Raw genomic sequence first — 20,093 nt, 5'->3', positions numbered from 1 at the left:
TGGGTTAGTTGCCTCCCTATGCATAACTCTCACCCCCTCCCCAATCCCATAGTTCCCAAGGACTGTCTCATGAATGAAGGACATACCTCATGAGGTAGTGAGCTCCTCATCACTGGTTGTTTTAAGAGACCAATCATTTGATTTAAGAATTTAAGAAATCAATCATTCAATCAGTCAACAAATATTTATTAAATGTCCACAATGTGCCAGACACCGAGCGAGGTGTCAATGATTTGAAGATAGAGGTGAAACAATCCTTGCCTCAAGGATTTTATTAAGGCACACACCACATATATATAAAAGTGCATTCAAAGTAGATAGTCCCCTTGGAGAAGAAGGAACTAGCAGCTAGATTCTCTATTTGCTAGAGGGATAAGAAAATGTTTCCTATAGAAATTATTGTTTGAACTGAGCCTTTTTTTAAATCCTTTCCTCCCATCTTAGAATCAACACAGTATCAGTTCTAAAGTAGAAATGTGATAGGGGCTAGGCAATTGGGGTTAAATGACTTGTCCAGGGTCACATAGCTAGGAAATGTCTGACTAGATTTGAACCTAGGTCCTCCTGTCTCTAGGCCTAGTCCTCTATCCATTGAGCCACCTAGCTGCCCCTTGAATTGAGTCTTAAAGGAAACTAGGTATCCCAAGGAGCAGAAATGAGTACTAAATGCTTTATAGGTTTGGGGGTAGTGGGGAGGTCAGCCTGTGCAAGAACACTGGGATGGAAGTTGAGAGTTATGTGTAGGGCAGCTAGGTGGCTCGGTGAATAGAATGCCAAGCTTAGGGACTAGAAGACTTGGGTTCAAATCTGCCCTCAGATGCTTCCTAGATGTGTGACCCTAAACAAGTCACTTAGCCCTGTTTATCTAGTCCTTGTATTTCTGTTGTAGGGTTGTTACTAAGACAGAAGATAAGGGTTTAAAAAATGTCATGTGTGAGAAATAGAAAGTAGGTCAACGTAGAGAAACCATAGAGTTCATAGAGAAGAATAATGTGTAAAAAGATGAAAAAATGAGAGACAGAGCCTGGCTGTAAGGAGCTCTGAGTACAAACCAAGAGCTTTGATTTTTGTCCTCAAGGTATTAGGGAACAACTGGGGTTTATTGGTCAACAGAGTGACAGAGGCAGATCATTTTGGCAGTTGTATGGAAGATGGATTGGAATGGGGAGAGAGGAGGCAGAGAGGCCAATTAGGAGACTATTGCAAGGGTCTGTGCAGGAGGTGATGAGGGCCTGACCCAGGGCAGTGTTTGTGTCAGTTGAAGAAGGGGCCATATACAGGATATGTGGTGAAAGTAGAAATAACAAGATTTGGTGACTGAATGGGATGTGTGGTGAGACAGGAATGACCAGCTATCAAGGATCTGTGGAGGCAATTTCTTCCTGGTGGGAGATGTTGGACTAAATGACTTGTAAGGTCCTTTTGAACTTTGGGGTTCAATCATTCTATGACATGCCCAAGGAAGGACTGGCTCCCTGACTTTGTTGCTAAGTCATTTTTCAGTCGTGTCTGACTCTTCATGATCCCATTTGGGGTTTTCTTGCCAGAGATACTGGAGTGGTTTGCCATTTCCATCTCCAGCTCATTTGACAGATGAGGGATTGGAGGCAAACAGGGTCAAGTGACTTGCCCAGAGTCACATAGCTGGGAAGGCTCTGAGGTCAAGTTTGAACTCTTGAAGATGAGTTTTCCAGACTCCAGACTCCACTGTGCCACCTAGTTGCCGATGACAGTACTTAAGAATCTTTCGAAAATGCTTTCTTGACTGAGGAACAAGGAGTGAAGATGTCAGTTCAGAAATTCACCTCTGAGAAGGTCCTGGAGTGGAATTCAGAATTTCACACTACAAACTGCACAGGCAAAGGGTCAGTGACAAAAAGGTTCTCCAGGAGAACTATTCCCTTAATTGATCCTAGTGTAGCAATTTCAAGGCACTTCATGATCTTGGACGCCCTCTGGTTTATCAACACCTTCACCAAGATGAGATACCTTAAACTGAATGCAAGAATCCAAAGGTGGTTGGATCAAAGCAGTTGACAGTGGGACTTTCTCTCTCTTGGTCCTGTGGGTCATGACTTTCTTAGTCCAGCCCAAGATCACATTAACTTTCTTAACTGCCATATGTGATTGATATAGCCCATTAAAATCTCTATAGCTGGCCCAGATGAAGAGAGAAGAAAATATTCTTCTCTCCCTTCTTTGCAGAGGTGGAGGGGGTATGGGTATGAAACACTGTCTACATTGTCAGACTCAGTTGATGAGTTTTGCTGAACTCCTTTTTTATCTCTTCTTTGTTCTTTTTTACTTTTCATTATAAGGGATAACTCTCTGGGGAGGGGAGAGAAGATGAATATATTTAGAGATGAAAGTAACAGAAAAACAAAAGTCGTGAATACAAAATTTAAGACCCTGTATTTTTTCAGACCAATTGCTTACTAACCAAGCCTCCCATACTTTGTACTTTTGAACTTGATTTTTAAAAGACTCAAGTGTAAACCTTTACCCATAATGAATTTAATCTCACTTTATTTGACCTCAATAGGTTTTAACCTATTAAGATCTTTTTGAATCACAACTCTGTCATCTATTGTCATCCATCCAAATAGTCCCTAGGGCTGGAATTCTACAGGCAGACCTTCTGTCTCCTGTCCATGTACACTTGAGTTGTCCTGAGGATCATCCCCAACCACATGAGGGAAGGAAAGTGTATGGTGGTGCCATGGAAATGATTAAAGGTGAAGGACCTGGATACTGTTCCTTGGGCAAACTGCTCCCCATCTCTGGAGATAAATTTCCCCTACTGTAAAATGAAGTGGTCACATGAAATGATTACTAAGCTCCTTTCCAAACTTGAAATACCATGATACTATAATTCTATACTTTGTCCCTGATCAGGACATCTCTCCTCTGTTCCCAGGATGGAGTCCCAAGGCAAGCAGATGGGGCAGAGAGGATACTGTAAAAGCCTAGTTGAGGACTCATCTCCTACAAGCCTCCTCAGAGACATCACTTAGCCCCTAATGAATGTTCACAGGCACCTCTGACTTCTAGGACCTGTCTCAGTGCTAGTTGATCAATAAACTTTAAACGGAGGTCAAAGAACTGGGGAGGAGAGTTTCTAGAGGGTATCCCAGTTCTTTAGACAATGATTCACTTTTCTTTCCCTTCCCTGCCCTAACCAAGGGTTTGTAGAAGAAGTAGTGGCTCAGGGATGGACAGAAAGAAGAGTTGAATCTGGGCAAGATATCTCTACAATATCTCCTGATAAATTAGTCCTGTCTATTTAAAATCAACTGTCAACACATTATGTCAATGAATTCCAGAGCTATCTCTTTCTGGATATCTGGATCCACTTCTCCAGTTGTCCACAGAATGTATCCATCTGGATGCTCTAGTGCTGTATCAGACTCAACAAATATGGAATAATTCATCATCTTCACTCAACTACACCCACCCAAACCCACCTCAACTTCAAATGAATCTATTTCTATTAAGGCCACTGATATTCTCTTAGGAGTCCAGATTTCTGACCTTGGAGTCATCCTCAATTCCCCTTATTCCATTACCTTGATCCAACCAGTTGTCAACTCCCATCAGTTCTATTTTCATCTTTCTCATCTCCCTTCTTCCCTTTTGCAGCCATTACCATAGTTCAGTCTCTCATTACCTCTCTTCTAGGCAATTTAATAGCCTCCTAAGTAGTCTCTATCTACAGTCTCTCTCCTCCTGAACAACTGCAAAATCACTTTGATGTCTTGAATGTTATACCATTTTATTGATGTTTTTTTTAAATTATCTAACCACCCATATTGCAATCCTCTCCACACTTTCTTATCTCCCATATGACTTCCTTCCAAGTTTCCCCATCAATTCTCCATAGGGGAGCTATCCAAAGTGCTGATGGCAATTTCTTATGTTCTTTTAGAATCTCAAGAGTATTACTGTTTCACTGGAGTTGTCCCTCATATACACATCAAACTATGGAGTTAAAGGACCTGGCTTCTGACACTGTGTGACCCTGGACAAATTGTTTAACTTCCTTGGGCCTCTGGGTTGCACCTTTTGCTTGGAGAATTGTAACCAAATCAATTAACACTACCATTGTAAAGGGACAATTAGCTGATCACCCCTCCATTGTTCCCACTTTCTATCTCCTTGTATCCCTAAACCTAAATTCCTTTTCCTTGCTTTTTCTCTTCTCTATGTGCTGCCTATTTATTACCAGATTCCTCTCCTTAAACCCTAGAGTCATTACATCTCTCCCTTGCTGAAGAACTTTTCATTGACAGAGTGAAATGAAAAGACTGAAGTCTGAAGTCCAAGGTTTTTCAGAAGCTGGCTCCCATGCTAAAATCCTTGTCTCCCACCACTCACTCAAACTCTTGGTCTATTCACTGCTTCTTGCACACATCATTCTATCACAGCAAGAATATTTTTAGCACTATCTGTGTATGAAGCATAGTGCTGGTTACTAGAGATAAAAGATAGATCTGACATCTAGCCAGCTCTCAAGAAGCCTACAATCCAGTGGGGGCATAGAGGAGAGATACACACAAATAACCACAGGCTAAAGGAGATTGAGGTCAATGTAGAGAAGACACAGGCAGAGATTGAGTGGAGGGTGGGGTGGAGAAAGAGAGGCCTATTTAAATGGAGAAGGAGGCAGGGATCAAGAAAAGATTCATGGAAGGGATGCTGCCTGGGCTGAGCCTTGAAGAGAAGAACTTCTGTTGGTAGCTATTCATGTTGATTGGAGCCCATTCCAAGCATAGGGGAAGACCCAAACAACAATAACAATAACAACAACAACAACAACAACAAAGGGAAAGAACCGAATAAAGATAGGAGACACTGAGGTATCTATTTGATGGGACTCATACTATGTGAAGGGAAATAGAAGGAAATTGGACTAGAAAGATTGTCTCAGACAAAATTGTGAATGAATGGCCTTGAGGGTGATTCCCAACTCTGTATCTTAACTGAAGTTGCTTCCCCATCTGTAATGTTCTCTTGCTCTGATTGTCTAAATCTCATCCATCCCTGAAGGCTCAGCTGGGGATTAAGGCTCAGTGTCAGGAATGGGAATAGGTTTCAATGCTAAAGATGAACAGTCAGAATCGAGGATGGGACTTTATTGCTAGAGATAAAGACTTAGTGTCAGGGAAGAGGGCTCAGTGCTAGGGATGAGGGTACATTTTTGTGCCTGGGTGCTCAGTGTCAGGTTTGGGGCTAGGGGTCTGGAATGGAGGCTCGGGGTCACAGTTCTGCTTTGTCAGAGATGGGGATTCAGATCTGTGAATTAAGGGTCAGTGCAGGGGTCTTAGTTCCTAGAAAGGGGGCTAAGGGTCCATAATGAAGACAGAGTTCGATATATATGCTCAGTATTTTTCCTATTCTTGGAAATGATTTTCTGTTGTTTTGTCAAATCATTTCCACATGTGATATTGTGACTTGTTTCTCCTAACCAGGGAGATAATGGCATTTAATTAAGGTGCCTGCAGGCCCACCACTCCCTCTTCAGGGACCACAGCCCACAGTTTTGCCACATGAAACAGAATTTTCTCTTTTTGCACATCAATAGCTCATCAGCTCTTTCAAATATGTTTGTATTGCCTGCTAATAACTTGCTTTGTGTGTGTGTGTCTCCCTCTGTTTCTTTCCATCTCCTCCTCTCTCATCACTCCCTTGGAGTTCAGGAAACATATTATTTCCTAGGATGCACCTAGTGGATTTCTTAGCATCCTAATTCTGAGTCCCAGTCCCTACAACCTTGAATTGAACTGTTATCTCTGGAAATAAATTCCCAAGCCTAGTGATGAGCTCCATCCCCAGTACTGAGTTCTGATGTTTTGCACTGACTCTTTAACTTCAATATTGGGTTCCATTCCTGAGCACTGAGCCACTATCCCCAGAATGGAGCTTCCTCTCTTAGTATCTTCTTGCAGATCCCCAGTTACACATACATACAACTCTCACTCCTTCCCTAGGGCCTCAGTCCCAAGAGGTGTGACTGTCTCCCTCCACCAACTGTTAGTCTAGGGAATGACATGACCTTGGAGTGACTTCCATGGACCATGTCACCTCCTGTTTCCCTGGGGATCCAGGTTCACCTTTTCCAGGAATTTCTCTGCAGAGGTAACAAGAGAAGACTGGAAAGAAAACTGAGCAGCAAGTATTTCTCCTACTCTCTTTGCCCTGCAGCTGAGTGACCTCCCTTGGGGAAGAAAACTGGAGCAGGGAAACCAACTTCAACCCTTTCTTGGGAGGAGCTGCTAGCTGAGGGACTCGTAGAAGTATCCCTTCCCTCCTCCAACTCCACAAAGGAGAAAACCAAAGGCTGTCTCCTTCGTTCTCTTGTCTCCAGAAATTGAGTGTTATCTGGGTGCTTCACTGAGCATCAACCACTAGGTTGGGAATTGGAAGAGGATGAGAGATTTTAGGCAAGTCATTTATGCACCAAGGGCCTCAGTTTTCTCATCTGCCCAAAAGGGAAATAATTCCCACTCTCTTATTAAATTGTAGCAAAGATCCAATAGAACTGTAAAAGTATTTTGGCAAATCTATCTTAATAAGAGAGGCAGAATGGATAAAAAGGTGATCTTGGAGTCAGCAAGTCTGTACTCTTACATATGCAAGAACTGGAATCCTGGGCAAGTCTTCTCATTTTTCAGTGCTCTAGAGAATTCTCTAAGACTATGAGGGGCAGAGCAGGTGCCAGTCTACACTGGTAGAGGATGTTTCCTCATGGTTGATTCTCCACACCAATGAAGTCACAGGTCTGATTTTTAAGTCTTTTGTTAAACAAAGGGACCTATGATGCCCCCAACCTTCCTGTTTATCTGGCCAGCTGAGTGAGAGCTAACCCAGTTTCCAGGGTTACTCAGAGCCTGCGGAATTCCCCAATCTTCTTAGGTGCCACACCAAACATTTGTAAGTATAGCCATGTTTTTGCTGGACTGAGGGGAGATGGGAGGAGAGGGATTGTGTCTTCCTCACAAAACCAGGGGCTCCATGAAGGTAGGGATTGTATCTCACCATTCCTTCTTTGAGGGCAGGGGTGGTACTCCCCCATCATTACAAGAACTTTCTGAGATTCTTTTCCCCATCCTCTGCAGTATCCAGGCCTGGGCTGTGCTCACAGGACAGACCTACCTGGGCAGCCTTGAGCAGGTTGCAACTTTCCTGGACCTCAGTTTCCTCAGTCATAAAATGAGGCAATTGGATTATATAATTATTTAGGTCCTTTCCAGTTCTAGGCCTCAGACTCTTAGACAGATTGTTGAACTCTGGGTATCTTGAGCCATTCCTTGGACACAGAAAACCAAAATCCTTGAGCAGAGAGCTGAGTTAAGTGGGAAGAGTTCTGCACTGGAAGATAGGAAATCTTAGTTCAAATCCTGACTGACATTTGCCAGATAGATGACCTATGACTAGGTCTTGGGCTTTATTTTTCTGGTCTGTAAAGTGGTTTACTGGTACTTCCTCCTTCATAGAAGTGTGGTAAAGACATCTAAGAATAGGGACAAGTTCTTTCCCTTAAAATAGGGAGCATCCAAAAATGGGGTCCAAATCTCCCTTAAAAACATATCTAGGGGGCAGCTATGTGGCTTAGTGGATTGAGAGCCAGGCCTAGAGATGGGAGGTTCTAGGTTCAAATATGACCTCAGACACTTCCTAGCTGTGTGACCCTGGGCAAGTCACTTAACACCCATTGCCTAGCCCTTACCAATACACAGTATTGATTCCAAGATGGAAGGTGAGGGTTTAAAAATTAAAAAAAAAACCATATCCAACTTTTATATATGATACTATGGGCTCATAGGGCCACAGCTCCAGCGTTGGAAGATATCTTAGAACCCATTCAGTCCAACCCTCTCATTTTGCAGAAAAAGAAATTGAGGCTCACAGGAATGAATTATTTGTCCAGATTCATGCAACTCATAAGTGTCTAAGATAAGATTTGAACACAGGTCCTGGTCACTTCAGGGTTCTATATACCTAAGCACCTACCTTCCAAGGAAAGATTTGTATGCAGATATACTGTTCTCCCCATCCAAAAATGAAAACTCTCTGAGTGATCCCATTCCCTGACAGTGCTAGCAGAAACTTCTTTGGTAAGATTCCAGGAACACTGATAAGAATCCTTCCTTCCCCACTCCACTTTGAAAGTCTAATTCCCAAACTGTGCTGTCTGCTGTGCTTATCCTCTGCTTCTAGAAGAGGTACTGTGCCTCACTGGAGAGGTGGGACTACATTGGGCAGAGTGGTGGTGCCCTGGGACCCGGAGTACCTTGTTCTGGAGTCAGGAAATGAAGGATCAAATCCTCCCTCTGTCAGTGACTACCTGGGACTGTGATCTTGTTGAACTTTTCTGGGCCTCCACTACCTCATCTATGAGATAGGAGGAAATAACACTGATTACCTGCCTCCCTGAGCTCTTGTGAGAAAAGCTTTGGAAGCTTTAAAGGACCGTCTGGATCAAGGATTTCATTACCATGACCAACTGAGCGAGGAGACTCCCACGTAGACTGGCATCTTCTCTACAGCTCCTCAGTGGCACTTCAGTGGTGCCATAGTGGATAGATCTCTGATCTGCAAATCAGTTTTACTAGCTATGTGACTGGGCAAGTCATTTAACCTCTGCTTCAGTTTCCTCTTCTATAAAAAGGGGATAATAATATCACTTACCTTCCAGGGTTGTTGTCTAGAGTGCTTAATACAGTACAGTACACATGTTAGCTGTCATCCTCCTTTTTATCTTAGAATGGTACCTAGTGCAACTTCCTAACTCTTTGTGGCCTGCCAAACTCTGGAGTCTGCTGAAAGCAAATTAAAATATCTTTGGGAAATATTTAGTGAAATAAATATAAATATAATACAGCAAAGATGTTAATTTATGGTTTTCTACATCAATATGCAACTCTTGTTTCTATTTGACTTGGACATTACTGGACTAGAGCACTGAGAGATTAAGGGACTTGCCCAGGGACACACAGCCAAGATATTGGCAGGACTTGAACACAGGTCTTCCTGGATTTTAGACCAGACAACTCTCCACATGCCAGCACTGTATAAATTGTTGGTAGACTTATTACAAATGATGAACTAGGGGGAAGTTAGGTTGCTCAGTGAATTGGAGCCAGCCCTAGGAGTTCTGAGTTCAAATCTGGCCTCAAACACTTCCTAGATGTGTGACCCTGGGCAAGTCACTTAACCCCCTTCCCTAGCTCTTACTGCTCTTCTGCCTTGAAGTCAATACATAGTTTTGATTGTGAGGTGGAAGGTAAAGATTTTTTTTAAATGATGGGCTGGCTACAAGTGATCAGTAGTGTTACAGTGACTTAGTTTTTGGTTAACCCATCTATCTACCTGCTTGTACCTACTCACCCTTGTTCTTCCATCATTTCCTGCAGCTCCATACACTTGAGTTCCACCCGTCGTTTCCTCTCATGGTCCAGGATCTCCCTGTGGGCCTTCTTCACCAGGCTGGGCTCCACAACCCGTAGTTCCTCCTCTGGTCTGTGCCAGGCGCCTGAGGCACCAGGTTGGGGGAAGCCATTGGCAGCATCTGGTGGAGATGGAATGCTGGCCCCATTGTTGAAAGTGGAGGACATGGCTGCCTGCAGTGGCTTGCCAGCTGTAGTCTCTGCAGAATGGACCAAGAGGGAGAAAGAGATATTCAGTCCCAAATTCATTTCTGACCAACTTTTTTTAACCCAACAGCCACCCGGAAAAGTTCTTCTCCTTAACCACTGCTGAATCAACACTGAAGATTTCATGGGAGACACACTTCATATCAGCTTCTGGCACAGAGGAAATGAAAGCGGAAAGTAAGAGGGTTGGGAATTCTTACAGAGGTCAGAAAGTTAGGCCTGCAATGTCAAGAAAGACAAAAGTGCCCAGGGGACAGAGCCTCCTCCTTCTTCTTGAGGCAAGTTGGTGTCAAAGTGGTCCACAGTCTGGGGAAAGCCAGCATCCCTGAACCACCTTTCCCTCTCTTTAAAATGAACTACTCCCCACTTCAGGGTTTATCATCCTACCATTAGTGCCAAAGCTAGGGAGGAAGGTGCAGAGTTTAATTTGGGTTGACTTGAAAAAGAGGATGCTCTGAAGAAATTTAACCAGAATATTTCCCTGCAATTCTATTGAAATTGTATTATTTTGAGAAGGGATCAAGAATTAATGGGATAGATAGCTGGTACAGTGGATAGCACTAGCCTTGGAGTCAAGAAAACTTGAGTTCAAATCCAGTTTCAGACTCTTACTAGCTGTATGACCTTGGGCAAGTTATTTAACCTTATTTGCCTCCGTTTTGTCATCTGTAAAAGGAGTTGGAGAAGGAATTGCAAACCATTCTAGCATCTTTTTTTAAAAACCTTACCATTTATCTTAGAATCTATACTAAAGGGGACAACTAGGTGGTTCAGTGGGTTGAAAGCCAGGCCTATAGTCAGGAGGTCCTGGATTCAAATCTGGTCTCAGACACTTCCTAGCTGTGTGACCCTGGGCAAGTCACCTAATTGCCTAGCCCTTACTGTTCTCCTGCCTTGGAATCGATACTTAACGTATAGATTTTTTTAAAAACAGAAACAACTTTACCTTCTGTCTTAGAATCAATACTATGTATTAGTCCCAAGGCAGAAGAGCTCCACTAAGATCCCTACCTGCCCTTACATTCCAGTATCTTTGCCAATAAAACTCCAAATAACTCTATTTAATAACTGAAATGATGAATAACAACAAGAATTAATGACTGCCTAGGCTTCCTCATATTGTGGAATCAGTTCTAGAATGGAATTCCTCAAACCTGAGAAGTAGTCCTGACTCTGCCATTATTAAATTATGTGACCCTGGACAAGTCAATTTCCTCTCTGGATCTTAATCTCTTCTTTTTGAAAGGCAACTAATCCTGGGGATCCCTTCTGGTTCCTCAACTCATAGGAAGGTTCCCTAAAAGTTATGCAGTCAAATATTCTCTTTTTCCAAATGAAACCCAAGCTCTAAGATGGCCCACAATCACAAAGATAGGAAGTAGCAGAGCCTGGATCTGAACAAAAGTCTTACGGCTCCAGATTCGACATTCTACCCTCTTCAGTATGACCTATGATTTATAAACTCATGGAAGTATTTTAAATGCTAGCAATCTAAGAACTAGAACAAGCTTCTACCCCATCCCACCCCCATCCTTTTGCACTTAGTCCATGAGCTAGTCATGGGCTCACTTTCAACAAAGACTGTCCAGAGCTTCTGCTGTTTGTGCCTTCATAGGACCAACTCTTTGTAGATTTAGAGTTGGAAGGACCATCAAGATCATTTGGACCAACTCTCTAGTTTTTCAGATAGGAAGGCTGAAAAGTTAATTGCCTAAGGACACACAAGGTAGTAAATGGAAGAAATGAAATTTGAATGCATGTCTTCTGACTCTACACTCACACTTGTTAGCAACAAACTCTGAGTGAAACTGTCTCCCATGTTCATCTAGACAGATGTCTCCAATGGCTAAAAATTACAAGGGGCCTTAGGGACCAAACTAAATCTGCTACCATAGCCAATAGTATGGAACAAACCTTAGAAATGTTATGAAATGTGAGAGACTATAATCTCACTTGTGCTTTATTCAGCCTCTATAGGTTGTACTACAGGAAAAGGATGGGCTGCCATGTGTGACTGTTCAGAGGCAGAGGGATGGGTTGAATGACCTCTCACATTTCATTCAGTTCTCTAATTCTATGATTCCAAGCCAGTTCCAGTCCTACTTCTCCCCTTCAATTCCACATCCCCACACAAGGCTAGTGTCACTGCAGTAAATGTACAAGAGATTGGGAGCCACCACCCCCCTCCCTCCAGCCAACAATGCAATCACAGAATCACTGCCTTTCACGGCTGAAGTGCCTCAAAAGACATCTAGTTCCATTGTACTGAAACAGGAATCTCCTCTATGATATTTCCAAAAAGAAGTCGTCTTTCATTGCTTTGAAGACAATAATAGGGAACTCTTTGTCCTGAAGCAGTCCATTCTGTTTGAGGATAGCTGAAGCTCTTGGAAATTTTTCCTTCTACTGGATTTAAGTTTACTTTTCTGTGGCTTTTCCCACCATACTCAAAGTGATCCTTGTTCTGCCCTTGGACCAAGAAGAAAAGCCTAATCCTTTTTTTTATGAGATAGTTCTTCAAGTACCTCAAGGACCTGAGATTCCTAAGCTTTCTCTGAGTTAAACACCTTCTTTTCCTTGAACTGATTTTAATATGGCAAAGGAGAATAGCACAGTCAAAAAGTCATCACTCAGAAAAAGTGATGAACTTCAAGTCAAAGGACCTGAGTTTGAATCCTAGATCTGCCAGGTATATTACCTATATAATCTAGGACCCCAGGTCACTTAATATCTCAGGGTTTCAATTTTCTCATCTGAAAATGAAGGAGTTGGACTAGCTGTCTTTGGAGGTTCCTTCCCCCTCTGGTGCTAGATCTAAGCTCTTCCAATCTCATGTTCTATCCTGTCATTATCCTGGTCACCTTCTCTTGGACATGCTCTAGCATCTTGCTTAAAATATATTCCCTAAGGCTGAACATAACACTCCAGATGAGAAACTTCAGTGGCTCTTGGGTAAAATAGAAAGTCTTCAGTGTGACAATCAGAGCCCTTCACAATCAGGCTTCAGTCTACCTTTCCATGTTTATTGTGCATCGTGCCCCTTTAAGCACCTGTCAAACTGACCTGCTTGCTAATCCCTGAAATTGACCACCCATCTTCTACCTCTATGGCTTTGCACACTCCAGCTCTCAAGGTTATAATGCATCCTTTCCTCACTTTGGCCTCCTGGGATCTTTAGCTTTCTTCAAGTTTCAGCTCATGTACCATATCCGACAGGAAGCCTTTCCTAACTACCTCAAGTGTTAGGATTTTCTCTCTTCCTCAAGTTACCATGCATGGACATATCTGTATACATGTATATCCCCTAAGGAGAATATAAACTCCTTGAGGAAAGAGGTCTTTTCATTTAGTTGTGGTGTCCTCAGCACCTAGCACAGTGCCTTGTACATAGAAAGTGCTTAGTAAATGTTTGTTGGATGTGACTTGGTCAGGGTAGCATATACACCTCTCTAACATTCCTCTCATCCTGGTCAGTAGACTTCTTTAGTGTGGTCCAAGATGACATTAGATTCTTTGGCTGTTATATCACCTTACTAACACGAGTTGATCTGGTAGGCCAACAAAATTGAGTGGAATATAATCAGGACCATGGACAGAGCCTGCCCTCTGCCTACAAGTGGGACTGGTGTACTTTGGGAAGATTTAGAGGAAAGGAGGATTTGGTCCTCTCTACCCTAACCTTTATTTGATAGTGATTCCTTTTGACAAATGGATTTCAGCCTATCAGTCAATCTACAAATATTTATTAAGCACTAACTATGTGCTTATGTACTGACTGTGTACTCTGCTACAAAAAAAGGCAAAAGATAATCTCTGCCTTTGAGGAACTCATGATTTAATGGAGACAACTAATAAATGACTACATATAAACAAGTCATATAGAGGATAAAGTAGAAATACTTAACAAAGAGAAGGCACTGAGCTTAAGGAGAATCAGGATGGAGGGAATCTGTGAGACAGAGCCCAACAGACCCATGATCCATTTTCAGGTGCAGGTTAGGTTTGGGGTGGGAGTTTCACCGAGGTACTTTCAGCCACATCCTTCCACACTGCTGATTCCCAACTAACTCCAAGACAAGCAGGATAACACATGAACATCTAAGGAGTAGGGAAATGGTGAATAAAACCATAAAATACTGAAGGGAGAAGAGTCCTGAAGATAATAATTTTGTCTATTATCAAAACCCCTTTAGGGGGCAACTTAGTGGATAGAGAGCTAGGTCTGGAGATGGGAGGTCCTGGGTTCAAATATGACCTCAAACATTTCAAAGCTGTGCATCCCTGGGCAAGTCAATATGCACCTCTGATTCTTTTTCTTTAAAGTCTTACCTTCTGTCTTAAATTTAATGCTGTGTATTGGTTCCAAGGCATAAGAGTGGTCAGGGCTAGGCAATGGGGTTTAAGCTACACGTCCCAGGTAAAGGATATGCTGAAATGGTATCATGGCATTGTGGATAGAGAGCTGGCATCAGTCAGAAAGACATAGTTTAAAATTCCAACTCTGACATTGACTACATGACCCAGTACGAGCCCATGATCCTGCCATCCCAGGCAAACCTCCAAGACTATACATTGCAGAGCAAGGACTGACCTGCATTATCAGAGAGTTTTCTTACTATGAGCTCTAAATACCAATGAAACCACAGGCCCAGCTCCAAAACAATGTGGTGGTGACGGCAGCGATTTATCTAAGCAATGTGTTGTGGGGAGCAGAGGGCTGGATTTAGGGGGAGGAAGACACTGCAGTACTCAAGTTCCACCTCTGACACTTCTTAGCTGTGTGACCCTGAGAAAGTCACTTAACCTTTTTAGAGATCTGTTTCCTCATTTGTTAAATAGGGAGAATAAAAGCACCCAGATCACAGGGTTGAAGTGTAAGGATCAAATGAGATGTCAAGTGATTTTCTATGCTTATAGTACTGTAAGCATGTGAGTTACTATTATCTATTAAATCATTATTGCCATCTGCTAGGTAGAGAAAGTTTCCACCCTGGGAGTTGCTTCACACTGCCAAAAAAGAAAATCACAGCTCCATCCATATGGAGCCTGGTCTATGGAGACTATCCATTATACATGTATGCAAAGTCCCAGGTAAAAATCCCCTTGTATCTCGGTGTCTTAACACTCTTCAGGGCTTGCCCCTGCCTCGGGCCATGGCCTTTAGATTTCAAGCTCAGCCCTCAAGGGAAAGGATTATGCTTTGTCCTTAACAAGTCTCTCAGTGTCTGCTTCCCTGATGCATTTTGAGGAGGAGAGGGGCTGAGCTGAATGCCAGAGTTTGATGAATGGGGCTGACTGAAATCCAGAAGAGCCTGAGTAAAGGGCTACTTCTGCCTTGGGAATTGGAGACTTCTGGCCATGTAGGGGCCCAACTTCCTGGGGAAAAGGCTCAGCCTTCTCATGGAACCAAGGACTTTCTAATCTCTTCGAAGGTTGAGCAGTTTCTGAAGTTTTACCTTTGCATCTTAATGACTTTATCCTCAGGAATCCCTTATAATGCATTTCCTTTGAAGAAATAACATCTTAAATATGACCCTCCCCATCTAATCAGCTAATCGTGGTACAGTGGAAAGACCTCTGGATTTCAAGTGAGCACACAGAGGTTCTGAGTTTAAATCCCACCTCTTGCCAGTTTCTATTGCTGTGACAATGAGGGTCATCTTAATTTTGCAACCTAAACTTTTTTCATCTGAGTAATAAAAGGCATTATTAGATTAGATGATCTCTATGATCTCTTCCAATTCTAAATCTATGATATTAGGATTCATGTGATCCAGGGCAAGTCACTAAACTTCTCAGCCTCCATTTCCTCATCTGTAAAATGAATGAATTGGTCTAGATGACCTCAAAAGTCCTTTTCTGCTCTAGTTCAATAGACTGATGACCTAGAATAGAATCTTGGTTTTGCTCTTTGCTTCCTGGGCAACTTTGGACAAGTTACCTTTCGTGGACCTCAGTTTCCTTCTCTGTAAAATGATTTAGAAAAGATAATCTGGGAAGCCACTTTCAGTTCCAAATCTCATGATCCTCTGACTTTGTCAGAAGGTGCTTATTGGAAAAGGGCACAGGACAGGACAGAATCAGGGTCCCAGGGGGAGAAAAGAGAGGTGCCAAATAGGCAAGGACAGATGTCACTTTCTTCATAATTTTATTAGGGCTCAGTCCTGCCTCTTGCTAAGGGGAACAATTTGCCACCAGGGCTTAGGTCCTTTCTCCTCAAATTACCCTGTCCCTGGACCCTGAGGAGATGGACTGTAGCTTTGACTTAAAGGTGAGAGTTCAGGTGGCAAGCACCTGCTGAACCCTGACCAAAGGACCATTGCTATTTTAGTGCATCATTGGACCACTGAGTATGTTGAGGGGAGGAGGGGTCCACCCCTTGAGCTATTTCTATTTCCCTTCTCCATGACACTGCTGGCTGCTGGTTGCTAAGCAACAAGAAGGACTTATTTCCTCCCTGGTTGAGGGGAGGAAGTGAAGGGGGGGCAGTCTCTGGTGAGGGGAGAAGAAGGGGATAGGAAAGAAATGCAAAGGATTGGACACACTTGGGGTTCCTGATAAAAGCAAATAGCCAACAGAGAAGCCCACAGGCAGACTTAGAACTTGAGATAGGGAGACATGCACAAGTCACAAAGAGAGATTGAGGCAAATAGGGACAAAGGGAGAAATGGAGCCACCAAGAGTGACAGAAACTGAAATCCAGAAATAGAGACAAACGTTGAGGACAGCAGGGAGAACAGGAATTTGGGATGGAGACCCACACCAACACATGGAAACAAGGAACAGATGCAGAGACTTTAGGAGAATATCTCACACACACACACACACACACACACACACACACACACACACACACACACACACTGTCTCAGCCTCAAGGTAGCCAAGAAGGGATAGAGAAATGGTTGTTGTTATTGAATGATTTTAGTTATGTCCAAGTCTTTGTGACCCCATTTAGGGTTTTCTTGGCAAAGATACTGGAGTAGTTTGCCATTTCCTTTTCTAGCTCATTTGACAGATGAGGAAGCTGAGGCAAATTGGGTTAAGTGATTTGTCCACATTTTTTTTTAATTAGAGTTGGAAAGGGTGGCTATGTGGCTCAGTGTACTGAGAGCCAGGCCTAGAGATGGGAAGTCCTGGCTTCAAATTTGACCGAAGACAATTTTTATCTGTGTGACCTTGGGCAAGTCACTTAATCCCCATTGCTTATCTCTTACCAATCTTTTGCCTTGGAATCAATCCACAGTATTGATTCTAAGATGAAAGGTAAAGGGTTTTATAAATAAATAAATACATTAGAGTTGGGATTGGTATAGAGAATTCTCAATGAAGAAATTCCCTCCACTAATGAAGATCTATATCTGCTCTGTCTTAGAGAGTTGCCTTCAACACTGAGAAGTTAAGTGACTTGCCTAGGGTCACACAGCCACAGTGTGTCAGAGACAAGAGTTGATCCCAATTCTTTATGACTCTGAGAACATCTATCTATCATCCTGACAGCCTGACATCTCTCAATGTGCTCTTCTTACTGTCTAATAGTGGGCAGTATCCCAGAGACCTGAGTTCTTAAACCTCCCCCAGCCAAACAGAGTAGATATGGGTCATCTGACAGACACTACCCTCTCTGAACCTGCATTGTCCCTTCTGTGGCATGGAATCATCCTAACAGGTGAATTGATCTAGTATGCATCTAACTACAACTCTCTCATTTTACAGAGGAGGAAACTGAAGCCCATAGTGATCAAATTATTTCTCTAAAATTATAAGGGTAGGACAACAGCTCTAGAGTTAGAAGGGAACTGAGAAGCCTGACCCCAGACAGAAAGGGAAACAGTGAGGTAGGATTTGAACTCAAGATCTCTGACTTCAGAACTAGTGATCTTCCCACTGCTCTGCTCTGCCCTCACCTGTTTTATTGAATGTTTGGTGTGGGTGAAAAGAAAGAAAATAGTGTCTTGGGCTCCACATGAATTAGGGGCTGCAGACACACAAGGATGCAGCAAAACCTCAGTTGGCTGCTATCTTACAACAGATGGGAAACCTGAATAATCTCTGAATTTTCCTTAGAAGCTGAGGGGTCAAGAAGTCTGACCCAGTACAAGAGTGACAGGTTGAGGGGCTTTTCAGAAGCTGGGTTCTCCAGGTGGGAAGTGGTATACACATGGGGTGATGACAGAAGGTACCGTGCCCTGGGGACCATTTCACAGGGAGAAAGGAACCACAGCAATAAGGTAGGCATTCATGTATGCAAAACATTTTACATACATTCTCTAATTTGGTACTCCCAACTATACTTTGAGGTAGGTATAGAAAGTGAACTACCCATTTTTCAGATGAGAAAACTGATACTCAGGGAGTAGCTCACAATTACATAGCCAGTGAGTGTCAAGGATAGGATCTGAACCCAGGCTTTCTTGTCTGCTACTACACTGTCTCTCAATAAATTGAACTGATCTCTTGGATATGGACAACAACAACTGGGAGGACAGCCAACCCCAGGCTTGCCTTCAGAACTCGGCCCCAAGCTTAGCTGACTTCACAGGAAGTTTCCAAGGAGGGACAGTGGGGTATTGAATATCCTGGGCACTTTGGAGTTAGTCGAGGATTGAGCAGCAGCACTGCTATTAATCACTTGTGTAACCTTGGACAAGCCCTTTACCCTCAGTCGGCCTCAATGTCCTCTGATGACAAATGAGGGGTTGGATTAGATGACCTCCAAAGACACTTTCAGCTCTAAATCTATGATCCTTTGAGAAGGTAACCTTAGAGAGAAGAGCAGACAGCCACCTGAAGCAGCAGCAGCAACAGCAGCAGCAAAGGCTGCAGGGAACAGATAAGGGAGGAAAAGAGAATGCCAAGTCAGTACCTTCTCCCTAGCAGAGGGAGGGAGTGTTGGAAGAGAAGGGGAGAATAATTCATTGAGGCTGAAGGAGGAGGAAGAGGAGAGAAAATTAGCCACTAGTATACCAGGAGGAGCATGAAATTAAGTATAGCCCCCAGTACCATGGAGAAGGCCAATTCATGACTGGAACTCCAAGGAGAGATAGGAAGAGAGGCCCAAAGGGTGAAGGATGCATAGACATTCAAAGGGAAGCCTCATTGCCCAATCTGGTGTCCTTTTCTCAGTCATCCTCCTCCTTTGGAAGCATTTGACATTGTTGAGCACCCCCTCTGCCTGAATACTGTCTTCACTCTCTATGGCACTGCCATCTCCTGGTTTCCTTCCTACCCATCTGACAGATTCTTCTTAGTCTTCTTTTCCATTTCCTCTACTTGTGCCACTAAGTGAGAGCTCTGCCCTCAGTCCTCTTCTCACTCTCACTCTCTCTTGGCAGCATCACCCATTCCCATGACTTCAGTTAGCACCTCTGTGGCAGATGAATCCCACATCAATATTTCCAGCCCTGACCTTTCCTCTGGGCTCCAGTCCCATATCTCCAACTGCTTGCTAGACATCTCCATCTGGAGATCCTGAGATTTAAACTCATCTTCTGATTCCAAATACAGTGGTATCTCCATTGGGCCACATTGAATCAGAAACCCAGCAATGGTTACCTCCTCTTCTTCATGCAAGATAAGGAGCCAGGAGCCTACTAAGGAAAGTTATTTAGATTGGCACTCAACAGCACCAACACTTTTGCCACCATCATCTTAGCTTAATTTTCACCATCTTAGTTTAACTCCTCATCCTCCCTATTTGTTATTTGGGTCACCATGAACACGTAACCCTTCTGGGCCTTAGCTTCCTAATCTGTCAAATAAAGTAGTTGGATTAGATGACCCCTATGGTCAGCTAGATGGCACAATAGATAGAGCATCAGGCCTGGAATCAGGAGGACTTGAACTCAAATCCAGTCTCAGACCCTTACTAGATGTGTGACTCTGGGCAAGTCACTTAACCCTATTAGCCTTGGTATCCTCATCTATCAAATGAGCTGGAGAAGGAAATGGTGAACCACTCCAGTATCTTTGCCAAGAAAATCCCAAAAGGAGTCACAGAGAATCAGTCACAATTGAACAACAGCAACAAGGTTCCATTTGACTCTCAATGTAAACCAAACCTACATTAATTTAGCATACATTTATTTTTTATTTAAAATTTTTAATATTAATTTTAAAATTTGGTGCCTCAAAATTCTCTCTCTCTGTCTCTGTCTCTCTCTGTCTCTGTCTCTCTCTGTCTCTGTCTGTCTGTCTGTCTGTCTCTGTCTCTCTGTCTCTCTCTGTCTCTCTCTGTCTCTCTCTGTCTCTCTCTCTCTCTCTCTCTCTCTCCCTTTCTCTCTCTGTCTCTGTCTCTCTCTGTGTGTCTCTGTGTGTCTCTGTCTCTGTCTCTCTGTCTGTCTGTCTCTGTCTCCCTCTCTCTGTCTCTGTCTCTGTCTCTCTCTGTGTGTCTCTGTCTATGTCTCTCTCTGTCTCTGTCTGTCTGTCTGTCTGTCTCTG

General features: G+C 43.2%; 1 protein-coding gene across 2 annotated transcripts in view; it reads right to left on the bottom strand.

Moving 5' to 3' along the window:
* The window catches only part of SRRM3 (serine/arginine repetitive matrix 3), a 110,364-nt gene that overhangs the window by 51,398 nt on the left and 38,873 nt on the right, over nt 1–20,093 (bottom strand). For both annotated transcript variants that reach the window (XM_056819795.1, XM_007485990.2), the window contains one exon: nt 9,388–9,646. In XM_056819795.1, the coding sequence (XP_056675773.1) occupies nt 9,388–9,614 (227 nt within the window). In that variant the 5' untranslated portion in view covers nt 9,615–9,646. The remainder of the gene's footprint in view (nt 1–9,387; nt 9,647–20,093) is intronic.

The sequence above is a fragment of the Monodelphis domestica genome, chromosome 2, assembly GCF_027887165.1.
Source record: "Monodelphis domestica isolate mMonDom1 chromosome 2, mMonDom1.pri, whole genome shotgun sequence".
NCBI classification, from domain to species: domain Eukaryota; kingdom Metazoa; phylum Chordata; class Mammalia; order Didelphimorphia; family Didelphidae; genus Monodelphis; species Monodelphis domestica.
The sequence above is the reverse complement of the archived record's forward strand: the minus strand, read 5'-3'. Positions and strand labels throughout refer to the sequence as shown.